At 49.5% G+C, this 23128-nt stretch overlaps 1 protein-coding gene across 2 annotated transcripts in view; it reads right to left on the bottom strand.

Annotated features, from left to right (window-relative positions):
* NCKIPSD (NCK interacting protein with SH3 domain) overlaps positions 1-23128 on the bottom strand; it is a 35294-nt gene continuing 12166 nt past the window's right edge. Inside the window, exons 1-11 of one of the 2 annotated variants that reach the window (XM_085235732.1) lie at positions 21404-21469; positions 19643-19730; positions 17114-17742; positions 13529-13699; positions 12509-12595; positions 11478-11616; positions 6432-6512; positions 5063-5191; positions 3464-3556; positions 2129-2301; positions 1-1564 (exon numbers count right to left, since the gene is read on the bottom strand). In XM_085235732.1, coding sequence (XP_085091858.1) covers positions 1361-1564; positions 2129-2301; positions 3464-3556; positions 5063-5191; positions 6432-6512; positions 11478-11616; positions 12509-12595; positions 13529-13699; positions 17114-17742; positions 19643-19730; positions 21404-21454 — 1845 coding nt within the window. In that variant the 5' untranslated portion in view covers positions 21455-21469 and the 3' untranslated portion in view covers positions 1-1360. Of the gene's footprint in view, positions 1565-2128; positions 2302-3463; positions 3557-5062; positions 5192-6431; positions 6513-11477; positions 11617-12508; positions 12596-13528; positions 13700-17113; positions 17743-19642; positions 19731-21403; positions 21470-23128 lie in introns of those variants that run through there. The other variant, XM_085235731.1, reaches the window with a different exon arrangement.

Here is a 23128-nt window from a genome sequence, read left to right as displayed (position 1 = left end):
TCCAGTTTAAGACATCTTTATTCCTCTGCATGTTACACTCAGTGTTTAAGAAAATACAGCATCCCTTTTGACATTCGTACATTTTTACACAGGAAAAATAGGTTTCTCTATGAGGGCAATTATTAAGCTTCAGACATTCCCAGGCCAAACCTTTCCATTCCTGAGCATGACGGTGCCCAGAGCCCAGGCCTGGGAGCAGAGCTCAGCTGTTGTCTCCTAAAGCCATATATCTGTGCCCAGTGCTTCCAGTTCCAAGCGCCCATAGCTTCTACACAGGGTACTGCAGAGGAAGAGCTGGGGACAGGAGCGACCAGACTGTGCACACGGATACCTAAGGGACCCACGTTAGTGTGTGACTATCTGTAACAGGGATACAGGTTAGTCCTGTTGGCTAGAAACCTAAAGGGGATATAAATAAAGGTTCCCCACTCTCGTGCATGGTCACAAACAGCCACTGGACACCAGGCGCACACTGCCTCATGACAGGAGGGCAGCGAGCAGAGCTACTGCAAAGCTCAAGGCAAGAAACCCACAGGCATTATAAACAGAGCACTGCCCACATGCAGCCCCTTTGCCTGGGGCAGTGCTGCTGCGGAGGCGGCAAGCAGCAGCTGTGGCTGCACAGGGCACTGTTTGTGCCACAGCCACACCAAAGGCTCCTAACAGCAGCACCAAAGGGTCACAGTTCTGGGCTGCTGCAGTGTGCGAGATACTCAGATCTAAATGTCACTACAGAAAGCGGGTTGAACAAAGCAGCTGCTGCACTAAGAGCAGGACCCCAGGCGCAGTGCTGCCCCAAGCGTTAGCTGCAGGCCAGCAGGGAGGGTCAGCCTCACAGGCGAGGCGCTGGGCAGTGAGCCACTGCCTCCCGGGGCAGCGCTGCAGTACATTGGCACGAGCAGCAGAAACAAAACAGATGTTACAAAAGCTTCTTCCAAGCACCAACAGACTCCACTTGGTCACTGCAGGGAGAGATGCACATGGAAAATAAAGTGATGCTCTAAGGCAAAGGCCTTTCACTTCAGGATGTTGGGACACCAGCGTAGCCAAACACACTCCACCTGGCTGCTGAGTCCCTCTGGGCTCTGCCCTTCCTGCTGGCTAAAAGTGCCTCCCGCTCAAGCACTGGGAGCAAACCAAGCACCAGCACCCAGCCTGCTCTGCCCAGCGCTGCCCTCCCTGGAGCACCAGGCCCCGGGGCACCCCGCTGACACTCCTACAGGGCAGATGAACACTGTCCAAACCTTAGGCCTCGTGCAAAGGAGGATAAGGTATGAGCTGTACTGGAAGGGAACAGGGAGAAAGTGTCAACAAGAGACGTCTTTGATCCAAGTGGTTCAAACTCGAGTCCGAGGGGCGGTTAGCTGGTACCAGGGGAGATTTCTGGGAACTCCTTATAGATCTCCAGGATGATCAGTTTGTCCATCTGGCACTGCTGCTCCTCCTCCTCCTCCCCCAGGATGCGCTGCAGGATGCCCTGCAGGTCAGAGAGGCGGTGCTGGTGCTGCAGATACGGCGTGGAGCGGATGATGGCGTGCATCAGAGACAGATACTCCATCCTCAGCTGCCAAGTGGGAGGGGAGAAAAAACAAGGCACAATGAAAAACTCAAAATGAGATAAACAAGAGTGCCAGCCTCCATTATAGCAGGAGCACAGGAGCAGCTGCTGCTGCATGACCAGCCAGAGAGAACTTCAAAGGCATTGCTTTTCTGGAGGACTCATCAGTAGCTATGGAGAACTGTGCTTTTCCCACAGCACCTCAATAACGCTCTTGGTCACTCCCAAACATAAGCACATTCCCCGCCTCTAGCACTAATAAAACACAGGAGATCCTTCCTTCTGCTACTCACAGAAGGTCTCTTTTCCCAAAGGTCCCTGAACAGAAGGGCACAGACCACCAGAGCCTGGCAGACCTTCCTTCAAACACACCTTCCTATTGCCATGTGCCAGGCAGGACAAATCCTCCCTTCTTTCTCAGCCCCTCGGACAGATTTCAGCACTCAGAAATGCTCTGCCTACCCCAGGACTCCACCCCTGTCTGCACCATCAAGCCCCACAGGTGAGGAGAAACACCACTGCTTTGGGACCATGCTCCCCTTCTCAGTGCCCATGGCTTTGTGTGAGCACCTTGTCTCCAGGGGAGAGATCAGCAATCTGCCGCACCAGGATGTCTATCAGGACCATCATGTCTGTGTGGTAGAAGATGCTGGCTGTGTCCTTGCTGGCAAAGATATCCTGCAGGAACTTCAGCACCGAGTGCGGTGGCTGAGGCTGATGCTTGAAGATACAAACTGGATCATCTAGGGGTGAGATAGAGATCGTGTTAAGCCACACATTCCCTGCTGCCACCCACCTCCTTCAGTGCCAACCCCTGCACTGTTCCCCACAGGTTTTGGGGAGAGGGCTGCCCCCACCTCAGCCACTTGCTCCCTGCCCATGGCTAGCTTTTGTGCCAGCAGTCCCTAGTGCTTTGCACAAAGCCGTGTAATCAGGATGGCAGCTCTGCAGGGCACCAAGCTGAGACCAAACTCATTAGCATTAGCATTAATCACTGTTTATGTTTCACCTAACATCTCAGGTGAAAGCTCATTAGCACATTACCTCTCAGTGCCTCCCCTCCTTGCTCAACAGCCACCACTCATTTTCTCCCTGGTTTATTAAGTCTGGTCCAATGACCCCTCTGAAAAGCCCACCAGAGCCTGCATCAGAAATAAGCTTTCACCATGGAGACCAGGCTAGGACTGTTCTGGAAGCAACAAAAGAAACACCTCCAAGTTTAAATTACCCATTTTGTACCCTGTTTTCTATCAAAACATGGCCCTGCAGACCACATAAGGGGCTATGGGTAGTGCAGGAGGTGGGCACAAGAGAAGTATCTTCCTTTGGTTGTGGTCCCCCTATTCCTCAAAGAAAATCCTTTTAGGGAATCTAAATATGGAAAAAGCTAAACAAAGGCTTTTGGACAGGGCCAGATATAGAAGCACTGAAATGCAGGCTGCCCTCAAGCTGGTATAGCGTGGAAACTGATTTGCGATCCCAAAGAGAACTGAAGCCCAAGTAAGGCGAGCTGCAAACATCACAGGGCGAGTTATTTACCAGCTATCAACAAAACAAATCTCAAGCTGCAAAGCCCTCGTGCTCCAGAAGGTATCAGAAAGCACAATAGTGGCATGCAGCGCAGGCAGAAATACCTGGCACTGCTCCGCCTGCAGTGATCTGCAGCTTTCTAACAATCTGCTGTGCACAAGCTCTGTGCGTACAGCGGATTTCACTCCACGCCTGGAGCAGGCAGAAAGCTAACCCTCTGCTGGCCAGTCTGAAATGGGAAGCTTCCCCTGAGCAGCACGTCAGCCTGAGCTGACAGCTTCTCGGCCGCCTGCAGCCCCAGCACCCCCAGCTCTCACCAAGCACCGTTCCCAGGAGCTGCCCCCCCTGCCAGGCAGGTGACAGTGCTGCACTCACCTCCCCTGTTCAGCAGCAACAGCAGCTTCTCCGTGAAAGTCTTGACATTGGAGTGCTTGCTTATTGTCGTCATGATCACGCTGTGCTCTGGAACTAGGGAAGAAACCTGCTCAGCACATCCCTTTGTTTGCTGAAGACAACATAACAAAACAAAAAAGGAAAGCAGCACAGGGCTCCCCCTTCACAGCATCGCTCTGGGGAACTGCAGGGAACCAACTCAGCAGGGCTACCAAAGGTTTCAGGGTTTCAGCCCTGGAGGCACTCAAGGCCAGGCTGGCTGGGGCCCTAAGCAATGGATCTTGTGGTTGGCAGCACTGTCTGTGGCAGGGATTGGAATTAGGAGATCTTTAAGGTACCCTCCAATCTAAGCCTCACTATGAGTCTATGAACGTAACATGTTTTAGCAGAGTTTTTGAATTGACTCTGAACAGCTGCAATGCAGGATAAATGAATCTTGCAGGCAGAGAAATAACAAGTAAATCCACTGATAAGCAACCTGAGCATCATTTAACAGGTTCTTAGCATCAGAGAACAAATCACTGCTCTCAGCTACACCCCAGGTATGCAATGATCCCCCAGAAACACACTGCCTCTCACACATTATTGCCCAATTACTGCATCCAGGAACTCTATGGGTATCTGTGCAAAACTGCAATGAATGAAAGCAGCTGAGACTATACTTAATCAGCATCTGTGCAATCAACTTTCACATGAAATTAGAAACTCTCACACAAATTTTAGTGAAGTACAACTCATAATAAGTAAATTACTAGACATGTCCTGCTGTTTTATCCTCCCCTTTCTCCACAGAGCCACGGATAAGGTCATGAAGCAGAAAAGCAGTAAATAATTAAATACAATTGGAGCAACAGGAGATTTTGCAAACTCACTCATTGTCCAAACTCACTCAGGGTTAACAAGTGGCAGGACCTTGCACTACTTCCTAGTTTTCCAACAACAATCTTTGAAGCTCCCAGTCAGCCCTACAGGGAATGGGCTAAGGCCCTTCTCTGGGGATCACAGGCTTTGTCTATTAAGGAGCTCAGCAGAGGAGGGACAATTAACAATGAGGGAAAGCAGGAGAGAGTGCAGCTCAGGCTAAGGGTAATAATCTCAACTCCAACGTGTGAGCATTGAGTAGGGTTCAAGAAGTGCAGCTGGGTAAGCAGAAGGTTTGTGAAGACCTTCATAAAGCAAAAAGTTTTTTTTCTGGACAGATACCAAGAAATGACCATTGAAGCACGCTTCCTTCCAAATTAGCTGTGCCTACAAGTTAGCCATACATGTGTCCTGTAGCCCAGCAGTTGCTTTGATCCAGCCAGCTTGCATGTATAGACAGAAATCCACTGCACTTCATGGCTGCTGTGCTCTTGAGGGTCAGCTGGTTGGACATGGGCTCTCAGGCTGATTTTCCCTCTAGAGTTTTGTACAGTATTTGAACAGATAAAAGTAGAAACAGTGTGCTGCTGGAGGCTGAGAGAGCTGCACAGGTTATCACAACACCATCAAATCCCAGTGAGATTCCGCATCCCCACTCTTCATCCCCTCACTGGTCCAGACCACTGGTGTCCTGCCAAGGCAGACTAGCACCAAACCGACCTGGAATGTGGAGATTGAAGGCCAGAAGGACGTTGATGAATAAGTCAGGGAGTTGGTCAGTGGTGTCTGAGGGCAGCCCATCTTCAATCACATCCAGCAAGAACTGCACAAACTGAGAGTTGAGATGTTCTGCAGAAGGATAAAGACGGCACTTACATCATCAGGAAAGTACACCAAGCAATGAGGGACCACTTGAGCCACTTCTCCATGCTTTTAGGCTTAAAGCCACTACTAGAGTGCCAGTGTTAGCCACCAGGAAATTAACAAATGGCTTTGTGCAAGAGACAAATGGCTCAGAATTACCCACAGTTCACACAAATGCTGAATGTTCATTTCCCACTGGCTTTTTTAAAATTTATTGTTTGAGTAAATAGAATGCCAAATTCCGCTCCAGCTGCTGTTCCAGCACCACTGCCACCAATGAAGGCTTCAGGTAGGAAGAAATTTGTATTCTTGACCACTGGTCTAATCCATCTATTTAAAAAAAAAAAAAGGGTAATCATCCAGATCATTAGTAATAACCCATTTTTCAATTTAGCTATTAGGAAAGCTCAGGAGCTCATGCAAATAAGTCCACCTGCTGGAAATAATTGCCAGGGTTACATGAGGAGAGAAAAGCAGGAGATGTGGAGACTCGCTCCTCAGTCCCTGCTGCACCATCTTATACCGTGTACGTGGTTATTGGAGTGTTAAGGTGAAGCTGCTGAGGAGGTAATTATAAAAATCTTCATTGCATTTCCAGGAAAACTGAATCCAGAGCTTCCCAAGTATTGGAACAAAACACGGCAAGGAAGAAGCGTGCAGAGAGCACTTTCTAGCTGAAGGCTGAAATAAAAGAAAGGGTACAACAGGCAGATCTGGAGCAATATCTGCACTTCCCTCTTGACTGCAATACTCTTAATCATCTCCACTCGCACGAAGAACTTGAAATTCACAGGATTGTGCCACCTTCTTACAAGGGAGAGCAGGGAGAGGCCCCATTATGCAGCTGATGGATTTAGTAGACATTCATGGAGCGATCTGAGTTAGCATCAGAAAGAATGTGTCTGAGGCAAATAAGAGGTGAGTGCTGTAGTGCAAGGCACCAGTACAACAAAACATTTGGACAAGTATGCTGCTGAGCCACAGTGCTGGGCAAACTGCTCCTTCTGCAGCATGGCAGAATGCTTCTGCTCCAAGCCAGATTTGTGCTGCTCTTTCTGAAAACCTGGCATCTCCGCTCTGTGTTTCCACCAGGGAGACTCCAGTGGTGAAAAGCAGACCCTAATCTCACCTTGCTGACATTGAGCGTGCCCCAGGCTGTCCCCACAAAAGCTCCATCCCCAGGTGCCCCACGACCAGCTCTGACACACGCACAGGGCGCTCTTACCATAATGATGGTATGGAAGGGGCTCCCCCATGGAGAATATCATTGCCAGCACCAGGGCAGAGTAGCACATCTTCTGATGATCTGCAAGAGAAACCCAGAGGTTCCGCCACCGATTCTTCTGAGGGTTTGTGCAGCACCTCAGCTGCTAAGCCACATATTTAATACAGACATTGCACGCTGATCGCACTGCTCTTTGTTCCTGTATTTACCAAACTATCAGGGTATTTTCCTGTTTAAGCACACGCCTTTTGCACCATGCATTTCTAAATTAATTTAAAAATAATCACAACCGAATTCTCTTTTTTTTTTTTTCCCCTTCCACTTAAGAGGATGTGGGCAAACTCCACGTGAATAATGAAAAACCTCCCCTGCACAGTCCCAGGACACAGCCCGTAGTTATGTAATTACTGAACCCAGAAAAAGCATCCATCTGGCCACCTTGAAGTGCCGCCTGTTCCAACCACCGCCGCCCCCGGAGCGCTGCACCGCTCGTTACCACCTCTGCTCTGCTCCACTTCTGCTATCTCAGCTCTGCCTGGAGGGATGGAAAGTCTCTGGGGAGACCACCAGATCCCTGCTCACAGCTCGGGCCGTGCCTCTGCCCACTGCCCAGGCCACACACACCTCCACCACCAACACGCCCCGCAGCCCGCCGGTCCAACGCCATTTGTGCTGGCAGCAGCTCCATGTGAATATTCCACAGCCGGTGCCTTCCCTGAATCTTAATTAACAGATACACCTCAGTAGATATTTGCAGGCAAACAAAAGTCGCAGGATATGATCTGTGTGATAATAAAATGCAGCCTTTGTCCAGAGTGGTGAGGCTGAAAGAAAAGGTCCCTTCCACGTATGATGCTTCCCTGGTTCCAACTCCCCCTCCAACCCAGAAAGACCTCTCTGTGCACAAATCAATCCATTTCTAAGCACTAGCGAGCTCAATTTGATTTTGACCACTCAAGCTGGTGCCTTCATCATTCCTAATGCTCCTGGAGTTGGCTAAAGGACTTGTAGCAATTGGCAGCTCGCAGATTTACTCTTAGCACAAGGGAAGAAATGCTAGAGAATAATTTCAGCCCAATAACCCTGAGAATCCATCTCCATCAGCAGAGGCTCTATGAACAAAGAGCATGCAGACTTTGTCAAAGCTCCACAAGACGCCTGAGCTTTGAAATAGCAAACACTTCAGTGAAAACGTATCATTTGGGGCCCAGCTAGAGATACTACACATTAACAAGATTACAAGTTTGTGTGAGAGCAGCCTAGACAATGTGGCAGCAAAGAAAGCTGGAAACTGCTGTCTGTTCCTGTTAAACGGAGAGGGAGGACACTGAGCAAGTTAAATCTAATTCATTCTTATCTAAGAAGCTCCCAGCTATAAGGTGGCAGTGATACCAAAGCTCGCTGTAATACAAAAAGGATCTGACAGCAGCAACTGGCACCTGCACAGCCAGAGCTGACAGGCAGAGGTGCTTCCAGGCACCATCACCCAGCCACTGTGGGCTCGTCCCACGTCTGGCTGTGCTGTTTTCCTAACTATTCATTACAAGACCTCTTCACTTCTCCATTCTAGGCACCTGGAGCTGGTTATCAGAGGCAGGGTGAGGCAGAAGGTAGATATAGGGAGCTGCTGTTCCTGTGTTCTTCACAACGCTTTCACAAACAGAACTTTTCTCTTGTTTCATTGCTCCTCACACAACAATGATCTGAGAACCAGAAGCCAGCACTGAACATGTGGCTGTAGCAAACAAAGAGGAAAAGATTAGTCAGACATGGGATGGGGGAGGAGGGTGGTTACACATGTCCCTGCCCCATCTGCCGTGAACTGATGTCCATTCGTGGCAGCTGACTGCAGGCTCCACTGCTACGGATGCTGGATGGGAGGTTGCTGAAAAGAGTCTGAAAGCTGAACTAGGAGCAGATCTGGATTAACTTGGTGCACTCACTCAGCATACACTCTGCAAGTATTTGAAGCACTCCCACTGCAATAAGGCTCAGCAAAGGCTTCATTCCCTGACATGTTTGCATCATCCTGAAAAACAGAGTCATTGCCAGCCAAAGCATGGCTTTTTTTTTTTTTTTCTGGAAGAGCAGCACCAGTGGCAGCAAGTGAATAAATTGCATTCAGAAAGCTCTCCTGAAGCAGAGGGACTTTAGTGACATCAGACTGGTAGGTGTCACTCAAGTGGCCACGAAGGACAGAAGAGATGTGGCTGTTTGCTCACCAGCCCGTGTTCCCTCAGCACTGGTAGGAGGGCTGCTATTCTGTCTGACAGGGATTTCTCAGCGGCCACCAAAGACCTTGCTTTCCACCTCTAAACACAGCAGGGCAAAGCCAGGGCACAGGGAGCAGACACAGCTGTCTACAACTCAAGTAAAGAGAGCCTGGCAGCTGACTTGCACGTACACTGAGCTGCAACAGGGGAGAAAGTCACAATTACAGAGTGGATTATCCCCGTCTGTTTTCTTTGGAATTGTTCTGGCTAATTCTGCCTCGCTGTGCCTTATTATAAGCTCTTCTAATGCTGATAGATGTGCAGGCCAGCCGCATCAGAGAGAAGTGGCCATCCAGAAGCAATAAGACCCAAGCATCTGGCAGCAGAACTGGCCAGCAGCCAACACGCCTGCCTCAGCCCCAGGGTAAAGCTCCTTCTCATCAAAGGTACCCAGCATCCAGGCACAGAGCTTCAGCCTCGGCTGTTCCTCAGTAACAAGCCAGGAGGGATCCTGCGGAGCTGTGCAGTGGTCCCCAGCGGCTTTGTGCTGGCACCAATTGCTCTGGCCCCCGCCATCCACTGAAGGGATTAGCTACTGCATGGCATGTCATGGATCAGCTGCTATTCCCCAGTTCCTAGTACCAAAATAAGCTCAAGTCGTTCCAGTGCTGAAGGTCGTGTTTTCATGCAAGGCACTGCTTGCCATTTGGCAGTGAGACATGAAGCAGTAAGCACCAGGATGGCAGGAGGGAACTACTGATGCCCTAAGCCACCTCTGAAGGACAGACATGTCTGGGTCAAGGATGGTTACCTCTCTGTAGCCCTGCTGTGAAGGCCAGGAAGACTGCACTCTGCACAGATGGAATGCTTGCAAGTGCCTGCTACAAGCTGAGTGTGAGGAAGGCAGCACTGCATCAGGACATGACTTTGGGAGGCTCCTGTAAGCAAAAGGAAGAGCAGCTTTTAACCCTTTAACTGTACTGCTTGAGTGTTACATCACAGATCTCACTTGAGAAAAATGTAAGGAAAGAAGAGACGTCACAGTTGCAGGTTGGAAATCCAAGGGAACGCAGCAGAGCCACTTTCCACCCACTTCAGCTGGGATGCTTTTGGGTGCCCAAAGCAGAGTCTAATACTTGTTGGGAGATGGTCCGATCCAGCAGAAGTGCCACGTAGACATCAGCAAAGATGTGCAGAAGTCCCCTATGTCAAAACTTGATGCTCTACAGGCAGAGCTAGCTGTGCTGCCTGGAATGACACAGTCCCTGGAAAGCGCCCAGGACAGCAGTGCAGTGACCAGGTGGGGCATGGCAAGCAGCTCTGAGAACCTGGGTCAGCCCACCCCGCCTGCATGAGGGCAGCTTGCAGAACAGAGCAGAAGACTGAAATCAGCTTCAGAGTGGCACAGAAAACCTTTACCTGGAGACAATCTTTATGAATTAGTGACAGATGCATAATAAAGTTTATTTTTGGCAGCACAAAAATCAGGAATAATGTTGTCAGAGATGCACAGTCATAGTTCCAAGTGTTATTTGCTTCTCAGGCAGAAAAGCCTCTGCCTAGAGAAGAGGCTTCTCACGCATACCCAGGAAAAAACACCAACAGTGTGACAGGCTCACTGCATATAATTGATATGCTGCGGTAACACAAAGAGAAAGCTAAGCCAACATAGGCATAATGATCTCAGTCCCTTTCCACACTAACCTAACGTGCATTGTGCTGCCCTCAGTGCTTTTCAGTCACCCCCCACCTATGAAATGCCCACACTGCAAAGCAAATGTGACCACAAAGCCTCCCGGAGCAGGCTTGGCTCCCAACCCACAGCCCTATCCAGGCACCAACTCACCCCCATTGCTCCTGTCCACAGCACAGATGTTCAACACAGGCTGCAGCAGCATGCTGGGGACAGGGACATCTATTATGCACATCCATGGTGGTCTTCTTGGCCATTTACTCGGCTCACAGGCAACGGATGTGACAGTCCCCGTTCTGAGCAGAAATATCCTACAGTCTCATCACCAAATTACACTTCTCCAAGAGTCCACAAAAACCAGCATTATACAGACTGCATCAGGGGACAGGTAGCAAGACCACAAACATTAATATTCATCCAAATGGTCACTCAACAGCTACTGCAACTGTGCACTGCATTTAGAAAAAAACAATGCACTTCCAATATCTGCCTGGGAAGAAGATACTGAACAAATCAAGCCCAAAGGGCAGGAAGGAAGTTCCTGCTAACAACAGGGACAGGTCATCCTAACACAGGGAGAAGGAGCACAAAGTAGGAGGAACATGATGGCAAAGCTTGGGTATGGAAGGCAAAGAGCTAAGGAAAGCAGGGCTGTGGCAGCTCTGCAACTTCATTAACAGCACAACCACCCTTCCTCATACAAAGACAGAGAGGAGGCAATGAGGCAGTTTCCTCTGATGCAACACACATCTCACCTATCACCAAGAAACACCTCCAAGACCTGGTATAGAACGCACAGAAAAATCTGCCAATAAGGGGCTGCAGAGATCTGTAGGTGCCTCCTATCAGCATCACGAAGCCAACTGGAACAGCTCAAAACATGCTTAAGACCTCTCCAAGCAACGACACAGATCACTAGTGGCATGTTCAAGAACTGGAGGGCCTTGCACCACTGGACTGAAACATCCTCTCCCATGCATTCTCCACTTATAGCTGTAATAACCTGAGTAACTCTAAAAACAGGCATCCATGTTCCCAGAGCACAGACAGCAGTCAAGCAGTGACAGGCCACTACGGCTGCTGTAATCCATCTCATGGGAAGATGTCCCCAGTGAGCCCAGGACAGCAGCCCCAGCTCACCCTGCGTGTGAGTCTGCATGTCCCGCGCCAGCTCCATCGGCAGCACGGAGTTTACAAGCGTGGAGATGATGGCAGCATCCAGGTTGCACATGGCTCCAAAGCACTTCAGCAGCAGCAACCTCAGTGGCACCCTGTGTTCCTGCAACGACAGTGTAATAGATCAAATGACGTCCTGGATGAGGGCTCACTCTAAGGTGAGAGACATACCTGGGAGAAGCTCCTGCTGCTGGGACAGCTGCAGACCCTCCTAGAGTAACAGTAACCCCAGCAGCTCTACTGCCTTTCCAACAGTGTCACAGGAGTCCTTTCCAGATGCCATTCAGAACTGGGCTGGTGCAGGTTGTGGCCTGCTGCCCACTGCTCTCAGATACAGACAGTGCCCAGCGCTGAGCTCTGGGTTCAGACACAGAAATGAAAGCTGAATGCAGCGAGGCTTGTTGTGCTGTAGCTGGGGATTCAGGGGCAGGACGGGGGAAAGCCTCCAACCCCAACAGCATCCTACAACAGTGAGGTCCAGGAAGAAGCAGAATAAAGCAACACTGCACAGGTATTGAAGACAAAACTTCCACTTCTTCCTCTGAATACTGATTTTCTTCCTCGCTCCCAAGGCTTCTACTCACAACCTACTTTCCCAAGCAAAGCTATTTACTAATGCACAGGAATGCATCAATTAAAAGAGGAGCAGTCCCAGCCTGTCAGCTTACCCAACGCATCCTCAGAAATTCTTCCCCTATATATTGTAGATGCTGATTCTGTTCCTTAATGGAGCTATCAAAAGCAGCAAGCTTTACCCTTCACACTGCTAGCTACTGCTTCAGAGTCTGTAGCATTCTCTGCTCTTCCATACAGCTTGTATGAATAATGTGGCATTTCCCAGCACTCAAAAGAGGTATGCAACAACTCTATTGCGTTCACAGAACTGCCCTACCCAGGGGGAACATGTAACATACATTCATCACATAAACTTGCTCTTTTGCAACTTCAGGGAAATGTCAAAAAGAAGAGAAATGCAACTCATGCTGCCACCTTACCATCTGATAATATGCCACGAGGGACAGGATAGATTCAAATTCATTCTTCTTGCACATTTTCTTGCAAACTTCTGGGTCTGCATCTGTCTGGAAGCAGGAATGGACAGGTCAGCCTAGTGTTCAATGATAGCAGTAAGGCGGCTGCTGCAGAGAGCTCCAGGGAGGCCAGCTGCTTGTTGGCTTCAGCAGCCACAGCCTAACCATCTCTCAAAGAAACTGAATGCAGAACAGAAACAGCTCAAGAACTGCCACAATGGAGATTTCTGCACCAAAGCTTTGCCATACAGCATGTCTTAGGCTGAAAGCATCTCAAAACCCATGACCTGAGCAGTATCTCAGTGCAAGTATCTTACGTACAGCAGCTCCAGTTTTCCCATAGGGAGAAGTATTGTATCTCCCACTCAGAACCCCACTAAATCAGGAGGAAGTGCACCAATCCACCCCTTCCTTGCCCTGCGGGCCTCACAGCAAGAAGAGAGGTCATGTGTTGAGTTAAAGAGACAACGGCATTTACTCCATAAAAAATAAATCAGTTCTGCTCATGTTAGAACTGATGAAGAGTACTAAACAGGTGCTATAAGAAAGATGGTGATGGCACCTGTAGCAGAGAGCACGTGACTGCACCAGATGACAGCTCCCATGCCATTGTGTTCCCTGTACAGACAGACTTGTACATGCTTGAGAGTGCTGGGACAGTATTTCTCACCGCCACAACGTACTTCTCATACATACAAATATGCTGAGATGTTTTGTACCTGCTCAGAAGTGAGGTTTTCTATTCTCCTGTAATAGGGAAATAACAGCCACTGTAAATAACAGTTCCGTAATTCCTTAAGAGCTTTGTAAAGTGGAGCAGAAGGATCACACAGACTTTCCACAAACAGTAAGGGATATACAGGAAACCTCCACTCTCTGACACAGCAAGTCTGAAGGCAACACAAGGACAGAGGCAGCCAAATAAAAGGAGCTTCACCAGTGCTGGAGTGCTGTGCCATGCCTACAGCAGAGGAGTTGGCTCACCAGGATGCGAAGCAGCTCCTCCAGGTAGCAGCAGATAACATTCTCATCCTCGTAGAGCGCCCAGCTGCGCTGCTGAGCATCATCCTTGTGCCGGGCCAGGTCTGCAAAGATCACCTCCAACCGCTGCTCGTCGTGACAGATCTGTCCTGAGGGCAGCCCCGAGCTCAGGTCCTGCAGGACAGCAGAACAGTGGTTACTGGGGTCCTGGCAACTGGCTGTTGCTCCATGTAGGTCTTTGACTGAGGAGTGCAGCTGACCTCATTCAGTCAAGAGCTGGCAGCAAAGACACAGCCATTATTTCAGCTTTCGTACTTGTTGGGTCTCTACTCCCCCTCCTTTCCTTGCACAGCTAGTGCAGTGAATGAATCAAATTGGACTCCTGCCCTCAAAAATAGGTGCCAGGACTGGTGCACAGTCAAAGTCTTTAAATCCAAGCTGTCACCACCCTGCTGGAGCTCTGGCTGGCTTCTGAGAATGCTAAGGAACCCAAGAAGCCTCACTCAAACAAGCTGCACCCCTTTTTGCTTACAGCCTGCCATTACCTAAAGCCAAGCCAGTCACACCAAGGCTCCCAAAGCCATGGGAACAAGACTTGTACCCAAGTCTTTTCTGGATCATGGAATTGTAGCACTGACACAGGGCAGCACAACCAGGGCACCAGTGGCACAGCCACACTGTGCCAAGCAAAGGAGTGTGCACCTTCTGCATGCTGGGAATCCCACGGCCAGAAGGGGAGAACGGCTCTGAGTTTATTAACTGCAACGTTTAATCTGCTTTATTAGAGCCAGGATTGCTAGTAATTTGCTTTGTGGTATTTGGGGTGTGAACTAATTAAGACCTTGATTCAGTGGTTCAATTATATAATTAAAGAAGCGTTCTTATTGGGGCTGCTCATTACATAACGTTTGCCGAGCAGATAACGAAGGAAGGAAGGAGCAGTTCAGTTTTAACAGCAGAGCCTGCCTGCGTGATGCCATGGGAAGCTGTGGATGGCTTCCCAAGCAGGGAGCTGCAAGGCTGGGGCTCGGACAGCATGAGGGCTGTTCCTCCAGCAATTAGCACACAGAGGATCCGTCAAAGCACTAATGCATTCCTCCTCCTTCTGCACTCACGTTTCTTTCAATATCTCACTAAGGGGTACAGCCAAATGAGTCTGCTCTGAGAGTGCTCACTCTGCTGACTGCCATTATCCCGGACAAGCAAAGGGACAAAGGCTCCCTTGGAGGAAAGACAAACCCCAGAGAAGCATCTGTGGCTTGTCAAAGCCATTCCTCCTTTCAGCACAGCCAAACGCAAGAACAACGTGGAAGAGAAGGTGTGATGCTGTCCCAGCAGAAGGCCCTTCTCTCCCTCCTAAAAGCCCACTTTTAGGCAGGCACCTGGCAGATGAGCAGCAGTGTGAATAAAAAAGAAACGGCACGGCACTTCCACCTTCACAGCGCTCTGGGAATAAGAGCAAGGTAATGGATTCTGGGATTGATTCAGTAAACCAGTGATCTGACTTCAAATTAAGACTGGAACGGGAGCAGGAAGGACACAACTAATTAAAGACTGCAGTTGAGGTTGAAACAGGTGTAATAGCTGCTATAACCGGAGCAAAGTTTTAATCAAGGGCGATATCTCACTTATGGAGAAAAAAAAAAAGAAAAAAGAAAAAAAACAACCTTGAAAAAATGTGCAGAAGAAGCAACAACCACGTATTTGCACAGATTGGAGTGTAGGGGGATTTCAGAAGTTACAAATTAAAGACAAAATGCCCTTGACCTAGAACAGACAACTCAGCAACAATCCTGCATGGGAACCCCTGAGACGATGGAATGATTTGGTATAACGAACAACACCAAGTCTGCAATAATAACCTGTATCATCACATGATGCTCGTGAAGCCAACCACTTGCAATGACACTCAGCAGCCCCTGGAACTGGCAGAGCTGGTCTCCAACACCAGTAGGAACACCAGAGCCTGGTGCCAGGTGCGGTGCTATCGGCAGCATGACAAAATGACTCCTGTGGAATTATGCTTACTGTATCCTGAGAACAGGTGTTATAGATAAAAATAATATCCCATCCTTGTCCAAGATCCTAATAACAGAAATCAGAACCCCTCTGAAAGGAATCAGAGCTGGAACATTTGCTTGAAACAGCTCAAAATTTTTGCTGAATCACACACTGACACTGCATTGTTACTGAAGAGGGAAGCAATTAACCATTGGGTCATGGCCACAAATTGAGAATTGATGATTGCTCACAGGACACTACTCAATGAGACGTTTAAGTAGATTATGATTTCATCTAGAATTTGAATGCCATAGTTTTCATATTCAAATGCCTCGGAAAGGTTTGTTATAATTGTGCCATTAGCGACGGAACTCAATCTCAGATGTCGATATGAAATGCACACCTTGGGGCTGTGTTTAACAAGTGGGAGCTGAAATTTATTATCTCTCCAACTAAGGCAGAGGGCCACCCAGATGCACTCTGCTATTTTAACAACTGCTGCACGAAGCATTCCTTTATTTCCCCCCCTTGTGTGCCTGTAACAGAGGAAGGAGGAGCATGTGATCGTTTGGTACAAGGTTTAGAACAAAGTCACGATAATCCTCCTCCTCCAGTGGATGAAAACAACGCTCTACTCTTTGGTGGTTGTAAAGAAAAAGCAGCAAATAGAGCTGAGGAGTGCACTGTAGAATGACAGAACATCCTTGTGGAAAAGCAGTTCTCTTCGTTTTGAGGAAGGACCAAGCCAAGCAATGGAGGCTTTGGGCACTTCACAGTCAGGAGAGAAAAAACACCTGCAGGTGTACAGTCTGCATTGGCACTTATGCAGAGTATACATAGCATAGTATTAGAAAAATAAGTTTATACAATGCCTTACTTTACAAGGTGCTTTTACTAAGTGCCACATACTGCTAAGGCTCCATTTTCTATAGCTTCTATTTGCAGCACTCGAAACAGAAAACACCTCTTGAAAAAGTCACTATTGATTTCTGTCTGATTTTACGCCACCACAATGGCTCTCCATGAGCTTTCACAACACGTGGTCAATGCCATCAGGGAAAAAAGAAGCAAGGAGAGTAAGCCTGCTGATTTGTTGCAGTCTCAATCCATCTTTTTGCCACAGCCATGAGCTGGAGTAGTTCCTCTTCCCCTTCGTGCTTCTGCTCAGGTGGTGCTAATTCATTCTACACACTCAACATCCTCTCTAGGTTTTTCCCCATTCTTTGATGGCAAGCTCCTTGCCCTTTTATTTATTTATTTTTTAAAATCTCTCTTGAGTTCTCTAATACCTCTTTGCATCCCTTACTAGATGATCTTAGTGCTCTTTCCAACCTTAACGACTGTGTGAGGTATGGTGGTGATGCTTAGTGGTCTTTCCAACAGTAATGATTCTATGATTCATTCAACCTTTTATGGATTACAACAGCCCTCAATCTCCCCTGCTAGTTGTTTACCCCCAGCCAGCACCTTCCCTTTGGCATCTTCCTGCACTTCCCACTCCAAACATCAGGAGAGAACTTGTGTTGTGCTCCCTGCATTACCCCGGCTCTTGGCACCAGCCAGCCTATAGAGCCCTGCATGCGTTACCTTACTCTCCACAACGGAGATGAGGATCTGCTCCATGATGCCGCTGGTTGCCGGGACCAAGGTCTGGATGTGGCCGATGACCACACCGATGGCCACGCGTGACAGCTCATAGCTGAGGTGAGTGTTCCTGCGGACCAACTCGATCAATTCGGCACCTATGGTCTTGGGAACAGATGCCACCAGCCCGCTGGGTTCCGGTGGTACTGGCTCCGCCATGGCAGCCTTCTTATCTTCGAGACAGAGAGAGCTGAACGCTTCCAGGTTTGTGGGGGCCGCCGGGGCAGCTTTCTTGCCCTGCAGAGTCTTCTCCCCATCTGCAGCGTGGGACCTTGAGGCCCCCGCTTCGGATGGCGGTGCTGGGGCAGCCCGTTTGGCCTGAGGAGATTTGCTGGCCCCATTCTTTGGGGAAGACGTGTAGCGGGAGTGGGCCGCGGGGCCGGTGTCCAGGTTACGTGTGATGGTGGTGTGCACACTGCGGCTGGGGACGGGAGGAGGTGTGGTGGCAGGGCTGGAGGCCGCCGTGGGCAGAGCGGTGTCTGAGGCGGAGGAAGGGGTGTACAGGGTGTCCAGGGACGTGGTGCTCACGGAGGAGGCGCTGGAAGCTGACCCAGGGATAATTTCAACGGCATCTGAAAGGGAACAATTAAAACGCCTTAGCAACAGCATCAAAGGGAAAAAGAACAAACAAATTGCTACAGCGCAGTCCATTAAAAGGCTCATTGTGCATGCACCAGAGCAGCTTAACTCCTCTTCCTGCCTCACTTATCTCAAAGCAAAATTGTACCGAGTTCCCTCCGGAGCATTCCCACACAATCACCTCTTTAGAAGGGGGAAAACTGCTCTATTGAGATGAATATCCTTCAAAGGGCTTAGTGTTTCACACGGGGATGGGAAGGAGGAAGAAACAGGACTAAGGGACAGAAGAAGCCTTTTCCCCATGGCACAGCAAGGGCCTTTTTCCTGCGCTCAGGATATGAGCCATCACTTTGAATACCGGTGCCTGCAGGATGCGTGCTGGCACAGGCAGCTGTCAGCATCTCCCTCCTGCCCAGACCTCTCCCTGTGGCACTGACTGCACACCGCAGCCAGCACCGACAGGAGGGAAATATTTGGCTGACACACATCTGTAGTTCCTCCTTCTCAGCACTCCTGAGCATTTGCTCACAACCCCACAGCCCCACTGGCACATGCTCCTATCACAAGCCACTGCAATTTCTGCTCTAATACATACTTGTACCGAACTATGCCCAGTATCTTCTAGAGGCAGAAACATAACTGAGCCCTTCCCTGACTGTGAAAATCGACGTTTACTTGGGCAGACATTGAGATGTCTTCAGCTAGAGCTTGGAGAGAACAGCTGATGGTGGCTCTGGTGGAGCACACATCACAAGGAGCTCAGCTCTCAGGGAAGGCAGCTTCACGCTGCACAAGTATTCCTGCAGCCTTGCAGGATCTGGCTGGGATTTGTTGGTAGGTTTTTTGTTTGTTTTTGATACAACTGTTTGTCCCCAGGAAGCTTCCCTTGCCTTTGAGCTACACATCCTTCCCCAGCACCAAGTGAGTGATTGGCAGGACACCTACTATGTGTCTCCCACTGAGCAATCCATCCTACAGAAAGCCCCAATTCCCTGCAGCTCCTAGCACCTCCCCTTTGTTTCTGGAGGCCACTGGGAGGAGGGCTCCTTCTCACAGCAAGCACAAACTATGCAGAGAAGCCTCCTCCCTCCCATGGGGATTTAGCATCCCTCTTTTTCCTTCCTCTTCACCCATGTTTCATTAAATCAAAATAATGAGTTCAAGGGAACTGACCTTTGTGAATTTCCACTACCACAGTGAAAATGACTCTGTACCATTCAGGGAGCCGGTGCCAGCCCCAGGTTTCCATCAAGTGCTCACAACTCAACAGATCCTCCCTAATTTTCCACAGGGGAACATGGGTGAGCTTGACATGGGTCTTGTATCATCGACCACGTCTCCATCAGAGCACAGGAGAGCAGGTGGGCAGGTTGGCAGCAAGTCAGCAACATGACTGCTTGTTTCCCCTCCAGTTCCTCTGTGCTGAGGGTGGAAAAGTTCCTGCACGGGCCCCGTGGTCCTGCTCTGCTCAGAGGCCCTGTAGGCAGGGTACACACAGCTGTGCCCTTGGCATTATTTCTTCTTCATACAGAGATCAACTGATTCGGTGGAAATCTCATCTGACCACTGTACAAGAAAGTGCACGATGGACTGGGAGCCAAAAACAGACCCGGGCCTGTCCCAGGAGCACTGCCAGTGAGCTCCCCCTGGTGAAGCAGTGCACTTAGCACAGCCCTGATAAAGTCCCTTTGCCTTTCTGGGAGAGCTCTAAGGTGCTGCAGGAGGGACGCAGCCCCACTGCTCCTGTGTTGGCCAAGCGAGCAAGGCCAGCAGGCAGCAAAGCCTTGCGCTGCATTTCCAGGCAGGAGGATGCCAGCCATACCTGGATGGCTGTGGCAGGGCCCTTGCAGTGGCAGGACCACAAAGGTTTCTCACCCCAAAAGTCACCCTTACTTTTCAGGGGTGCGGCCATCTGTGCGTTCTTGCGTTTCTCTGGAGGTGGGGGAGTGATGGGAGCTGCACGTCGGGGCTGCGGCGGGATCTGCAAGGAGACATTTCACAGCAATCAAAGGAGGCAGGCAATAAAGACATTCCGTTATGAAACCTTCTTCCTTGCGTGCGTAAATCTGCCCTTACATCTCTCTCACCGCTCTGGGAAGTTTTCTCAGGAGGACGGATTATTAATAGGCAGCTTCCTAGAAGAACAAAGCAGGACTCACACCCGCTCCATCCCCTCCCTGTGACAGGAGGAGCAGCCCTTGTTTAATTGCTGCGTTCAGCAGCACACAGCACATGTCGTGTAGACCTGTCAAGCATTTACTCCTCCTTTCTTCCCAGCGCAATCCCACACACTCACTATGGCTTTACATTACTCTCAATAGCTCCACAGAGGCTGCAAACGGAGCGTGTATTTAGGCACTCTTCTGGAGAGATCCATTACATCAGCCACAAATACCCTAGCAGCAAGACAAAGCCAATGTGTAAATGCCTCTTCCACACTCTCATCGCTATTCCTGCTCATGCAGGAGGGAAAAAATAGGGTAGACCCTCTGTGCAATTCTACATGACCTATAGCAAAATCCATACGGGGACTAAGGAGCACAATGCATCAATATCCCAATGCGCCGGGTCAGGAGACACGGTTCTGGGGTCTCGTGGGACTGCTGTGTTTCAGCAGCTGGCTGCCTGCAATGTGCCCCTGTGTTTATGGGGTACTACAGTTGCTGCCTGCAACAAAACCATTCGGCTCTGAATGGAAAGAGGAAGGAGGTGATGGCTGAACATCTCCGACAGCCCAGGCTGGGACCAGCTGGAATCTGCTACAGAGGCACTTGTACCACCACACTGTTGATTTTCTAGGTTTCTCTAGGAAGAGAAGTTTTCCTGTGAACTGGGCAGAGAGCAGTGTGACACAGCCCAGGTACACAGGGCAGTGCTGCCCAACCCACAGCAAATAGAGACCGAGTCCTAAGAAGTCTCTACTTTGAATGGCTCCAGTACAACAAGGAGAAAAAGTGTACTTAGTGTCACACAGCAGGTCACTTCTTTCCAAGAGCCTTTAGCCCACTGAGTACAATGAGGTACTGCTGCAAACCCCCAGGCTGAGCCCTGCTGTTATTGTCAATCCATCCCCCATCCTTATCTGCATGAAATGCTACGTGATACGTGCATCCAGAACTGGCTGGAATCCACAAAGTAGGTGCCTGCCCTTTAAAAGTGACCCACACTGGTCCAAAAGGAGCGTGCACAGCTGCAAGCACCAAAGCAGATGAGGAGGGACTGAACAATGCAAGGCCAGAGGGCTGCTCCAACACGCGGCACGCTCAGCTGTGCTAAAGGCAAAGCAGCAGATAACAACCCGGGTTGGGGCTGCTTGGCATGGCACAGCCACAATTACAGGAGCAGTGGATTTAGCAGGCAGGCGTGGAGTTCAGAGCAGCAGCGTGACATTATTTGGAGGCTGCTAGGGCTGGGACATTCTGGAGTATTTCCAGGACTTCAATCTCCTTTCCAAATTTACCACACGAGTTTAACACAACCATTGCAGATTCATGTCTAAATTAATAGATGCAGAACTAATGTTAGTGCAGAGCCCCGCATAGCCTCACGCAGGCGGCTCTCCAGCCCTGTGAGTTCAGCCCCAGAGGCTGTGGGTGGAATGTGAAGCATTAAATGCATTTCACCACCAGACACGGGGGTGACAGATGACCATACCCTCTCTGGTCCCGTGCTCCAGAGTGGGTTTGAGCAGAGGGTGGGCGGCATCAAAACCCCAAGGGAAGGAGGAGAGAATGGAGGAAGCATCTCCCATCCCGTGCTGCTGTGGAGAAGGAACAGAGACTCAGCATGGTGCCACCTCCATGCATTTCAGCCAGTTCAGCCTCCAGGGAACAAAGCTACCGAGAAGAAATTTGCACTTCAAATTCTGTTCATGATTTCATATGCAAACATAAAATGCACCCAGTGAAAAATACGCCCTGACTTCTGCTTTTCTGGAGTTGCTGAGAAAATTTAATTTTCAGCAGGACTGTCAGACAGCTGCATAACCAGATATAGTGAAAGAAAGCAGTGATGTTTCCTTCATTTCCTATTTCTAAAGCATACAGGAAACTCCTCCGCTGAGCAGCTATAACCTCAACAAGCCCTTTCAGCACAGGGCTAAGCTGGAATCTTTTTGGCTGCATCCTCGGCGCCATCAGACAGAAACAGCTCTGTTAGCCAATGGGTCCATCCTGCTCCTTTTTGGCAAGCAACCAAAGCACAGACCAGATAGAGATGGGAAATCAGTGTGGTGAATGGACCTTCAGGTGCTCCATTTCCTAAGCTTATAACGTGAAGCCTTGAGAACGGAGCTGGTTTGGCTGCCCAGAGAAGAAAACTAACGCTAAGAAAAATGGAGTTTGTAGGGATTTGCCACATTCCACACAAGCTGGAGCTACCTTTGCACTCTGGGAACTTGCAATTCTTTACGTACAGAAGCAGCTTCATGTGCTGCAGTGACAGTCTATCAGTGCCTTATAAGCACTGCCTATCTCAGATAATGTTGTGGAGATGAAGACAAACTACAGCGTACATGCTCATCTATAGGAGAAAAAAATCACTGTGCTCAGCCCTGCTTAGCCTTTAGCCCTAAAACACAGCTGTATCCACACGGCATAATCGGCCACATCACTCTCCCTGAACAACTGCTGCATCTGTCCTTGTCCTTGGCCACTCCGCTGAAGCCTCACCGACGCCACGCAGTAACCTTGGAATTGTGTAACACTTATGGCAGTTTGCTTTTTTACATATAAATCATATTCCCCGCATCCTGCCTTCAATTTATCATGACAAGAAGCATTCAGACAAAGCAGGATCTTTGTTTCTTCGTGATTTAAGCAGTAAACATTGGCACACAGCAGATAAACACTTAAGAACCAAAGATATCACAGTGCAGATTTAAGAGGGAAACAAAGCAGTGCTGAGTATGTGGAGGAAGCTCTGCAGCTCACATCAGTGCTGTTTTGAACCACAGAATCATAGTCTGGCTTGGGTTGAAAAGGACCACAATGATTATTTCGTTTCAACCCCCTGCTAAGTGCAGGTCGCCAGCCAGCAGACCAGGCTGCCCAGAGCCACATCCAGCCTGGCCTTGAGTGCCTCCAGGGGTGAGGCATCCACAGCCTCCTTGGGCAACCTGCTCCAGTGCCTCACCACCCTCTGTGTGAAAAGCTTCCTCCTAATATCCACCCTAAACCTCCCAATGTCTCAGTTTAAAACTATCCCCCCTTATTCCCCTTGTTTTGCAAAAAGTTCTCTGGGGAGCTTGCAACTCCTTCAGAAAGTCCTCAGGAAACAGTCACTCAGTCTAGAGCAGAGCCTGCACTGTAAGGCCTTGGACCCTCAAAGAGCCCAAAAGTCATCACGAGAGTGAACAACAGAGGGACAGTTCCAGACTTC

Source organism: Meleagris gallopavo, chromosome 14, assembly GCF_905368555.1.
Source record: "Meleagris gallopavo chromosome 14, MGAL_WU_HG_1.1, whole genome shotgun sequence".
Lineage (NCBI taxonomy): Eukaryota > Metazoa > Chordata > Aves > Galliformes > Phasianidae > Meleagris > Meleagris gallopavo.
The sequence above is the reverse complement of the archived record's forward strand: the minus strand, read 5'-3'. Positions and strand labels throughout refer to the sequence as shown.